Source organism: Trypanosoma equiperdum, assembly GCF_001457755.1.
Source record: "Trypanosoma equiperdum strain OVI genome assembly, contig: ctg_470, whole genome shotgun sequence".
In the NCBI taxonomy this organism is placed as follows: domain Eukaryota; phylum Euglenozoa; class Kinetoplastea; order Trypanosomatida; family Trypanosomatidae; genus Trypanosoma; species Trypanosoma equiperdum.
In genome coordinates, this window is record NW_027124388.1 from 1 (window position 1) to 3,664 (window position 3,664).

The 3,664-nt window shown below is 41.7% G+C and overlaps 1 protein-coding gene and 1 pseudogene across 2 annotated transcripts; both read right to left on the reverse strand.

Annotated features, from left to right (window-relative positions):
- Window positions 1-73: 73 nt before the first annotated feature.
- TEOVI_000198100 (variant surface glycoprotein (VSG, atypical), putative) lies at window positions 74-1,486 on the reverse strand (the record flags this gene model as incomplete). Its single annotated transcript, XM_067225124.1, has 1 exon — window positions 74-1,486. One exon carries the CDS (start codon window positions 1,484-1,486, stop codon window positions 74-76), a length of 1,413 nt encoding a protein of 470 aa, XP_067081225.1.
- Window positions 1,487-1,853: 367 nt separating this feature from the next.
- On the reverse strand, window positions 1,854-2,435 carry TEOVI_000198200:pseudogene (annotated as a pseudogene). The gene has a single exon. A coding segment is annotated over exon 1 (582 nt).
- Window positions 2,436-3,664: the final 1,229 nt, after the last annotated feature.

A 3,664-nucleotide genomic window follows, 5' to 3' on the forward strand; every position in this document is an offset into this window, starting at 1 on the left:
TATATCAGAAAGTTTTCAAGTAGCAAAATTTTTAGCAAAGGAAAATTTTAAAAAAGAGGGGGAAAAATTTGTTTTAAAAAAGCAAAAATGCAAGCAAAAGAGGGGTCTTGTTAATGACAAAAGAATTGTTTCCTGTGGTGTTTGTTTTATTATCTTTGGCTGCTGTTGTAGTTTTTGCAGGATCTTCTTCGCATTTGCTATCTTTTTCATTATATTTGCACCCAACGTCGGTTTTGCATTCCTTTTTGTCCAGTGATGTACAGTCTATTTCTTTTTGTGCCGCTTTAATGGTGGTTTCTGCTTCTGGTCTTTGCGTTTTGCCGCCAGTTTCGGTTGCTTTCTCGGTCATTCTCTGCGCATGCTTGGCTGCGGCTGCTACTAATACTTTCGCTGTCGCTATTTGGTTTTGGAGCGCGTTTATGCGTTCAGTCGCTTTTTCTCGGGCTCTTAGGGCAGCTATGACAGTAGTTAACTCGCTGACCCACTCCGCTTTGTCGAATTTGGGTATGTCGTGTTCCGCTTGCCCTGTGTATTTTATACATGCGCCGTCGTCCGAGCCGTCGCAGCCGCTTCTGTCGTATTTGCCTACGTAAAGGACGGTCCCTTTGCCGTAAAATGCCTGCTTGGCTGTGGTCATCGCTGCCTCTACTTTGGTTGCTGTTACCGTCGCATCGCTTAGGACCGGGCATCTCGTGCGCAGTTTGTTCCAGGCTGCCGCCAGCGGTAGGCCGTTGCTTTGCCATTTTATGCTTGTTTCTTCGTTTGGGCCACACGGCGCTTTGGCTGCCGCCATATCGTCTCTAACTGCGCAAACGCAGGCCACTATGGTGCTTATGGTTTTGATTGGGTTGTGCGTGGCCCCGGTTTCTACACATGCTGTTTGTCGAGGTACGGCGCTGTTGAGCCCTGCTTCTTTTGTCCTAGTGTCTTTGTATCCACCTGGCCCACCGTATACCGCCTTTTCTAAGGCCGCTTGTAAGTCGCTGTCTGGTTTGTCGTCGATCTTTGCGGCTGCTAACTCTTGTTGTGCGTCAAAAGCCAGTGCCGTGTAGTGCTTTATGGTCTGTGCCGCCGTCGTCAGCAAGGAAATGTTTGCAGAGTCGTAGCCGTACGGTTTGAGTACGGCGTCTAACTTATCTTTTGAGTTGATCGCATCTGCAGCTGCCCTCCAGGCTGTCATTTCAGCTTCACTTCCGGGCGTTACTTCCGTATTTTTTGTATCGCCGCCTGACGCACCTTTGTCTGTTTTTGGTTTTTTGAACTTAGCTTGCCAAGTTTCATCCGCAAGGGACATGTTTAGAGCGAGAAGGCCACTAATATCTGCGGCTGTTGGCGGGTGCGGTGGGTAGAACGTTATTTTCCCGTCGCCTAGCTGAAGGGCCGGGCAAAGCAACGCCAATGTCGCTATGTTGTCATCGTCGGCTGGCTGCGTACCTCTGGCTGGTCCTGCTGTCAGCAAAGCTATTGTGGCTATCGCTCTTATCATGGGTGGTTCTCCTTGTATTTAGCTTCAGTGAGGTAAGGGGGTTGTTGAGTTGTGTGTGTGCAGCTACTCCAGTTTTCTGATGTTGTAACCAGTCTTCGGTTTCTTTGAGTTTTGCCTTTTAATTTAATTGTCATAGATGTTCGAAGTGGGTTGGCGCTTCACCGCGATTTTGGCACTCTGCTCTTCCATGTGGAATCCGATGGCCATGTATGTGCTACTCCACAACTGATAATCTGCAGAATTAAGGAAGCATTAGTCGAAACTGCTTAATCCAGCTCTGACTCTGGTACCTTCACCATCTAAGTCGCTATTCTTATACTTAGCCAGCGTCGGCCGGGTTTATTTGCTTGCTTCCACCGGTTATCAACTACAATTTCTTAGCGTTAAACAACTCCCAATCACTTGACATCTCTCCACGAACCTTACCATATTCAAAAACTAATTTTTCCACACTTACAGCATAAGTTTGAATTTCTCCCAAATCTTTTTCACCAAATATCCTCCTTTCTCACTCTCTAAATCAACTTAAATTTATCGCAATCAATTTTTCCTTCTCCTCCCATGCAATTCGCTGTCCTGTAAAATAAATAAATACAGCCTTTCCAATTTTATCACTATGCGAAATGGAAAATAATCTCTCTTCGTAATCCAATTCAATCATTCCTCTCTTCAAAACAAATCTCTGTCCAACAGCTTCTTCTTGAACAGCACTCCATATTGGTAAAAGTTTGTAAACACTTTGCTCCGACCACCACTCATCACTTCCTTTAAGAAATTCTGAAATTACATATTCATATTTCTTAAATGCCCAAACTCATGCAATCAAACCATCACCATTAAGGTAATATTTTACAGTTGCAGGTGATATTAGTAGATGAGGTAACTTCTTATCCTATTCTTTTCTGTAACCTACATTAAAAAAACAAAAACATCTTTGTACATGCTCTTTGACTATATCCTCTTCGCCAAACCTATCTTCGCCTTAAACACTATTTTGCATAAAATATTCCACAGCACTCTCATACTTCTTACTATCAGAAACAATAACATCAGACCCATCAACAGTTATTACAATATCTTCATCACTTGCATTCTTTTTCTCTAAAAATCCCATAACCCATCTAGGCCTTTTAACATGACTGTACAAACCTCACGTCGCAATTGTGACAATTTCAACATTGCTTAGTTTGGCACTCAATATCAGCCTACACCATCGTTGAGTTGCATGAGTTTGAATTATAACCACAAAGAGTCTTGGATTCGTAGGAACACTCTCTGTTACATTATTTGTGTTATTTAATTCAAGATAAATTTCGGTTAAAAACACTAGGTGTAGTATCAAAGGTAATAGTGAAGTTTACAAGATACGAGAATTAATTACTTATTCTACCTTTGAAAGTGTGAGGAGGTGATGAGGAAAAATGTATGAATCTCAGGGAAGATAAGTCACTCAAATCAGTAGTTGTTTATATAAGTAATGCCCTAATATTCTTATGATATAGCTGTTAATGGATGTGTGCCCACTTTATAAAACTTACATTTGCAGACAAATCTATATTTTCTTGCCAGAAGTTAGTAACTGTTTCAAAGTACAGTCATTACATTCTTATTACCACTTATGCACTGTTATGGAAACTTCAGTAGTTCATTGCACTACCGCATTTACATAAAATAAGAACTTACTATCACTATATTCTGAAAAAAAAACAACTTTATGGTTTCGCCGTGTGATTCATACCATAATGGCATTTCGAACCTTCGCTACTGTTCGGAGAGTATCATCTCTACGGCAGTATTTATTCATTTTGAAGTACAATAATGGCCATGGTTGGCTCCTGTATTATTTTCTCGAGTGCAACACTGTTTTTTTGCGCATCTCGTTGGTTCAGCATTTGGTTTCTTTTTTCTGTGTCGTTGTCTCTCATTTCTTCTTCGACTAAAGAAGAGAATCCATTTGACTTGTACACTGGACTCTCCTGTCAGTCACTGTCCCATCCCTCGTTTTCTGTCGGATGAGGATGAACATCGTTACATTTGTGTTTGAGCATGTGTAGCTTCCACCTTTTCTATTCTTATTTTTGCCCTCTCCTCTAACAATATTCTTCATGCTCCCTTTCACTATCTCACTTACTTCCATCGTAGCCGCGCTACTGTTTTTAGTACTTATATTTTGCCAGT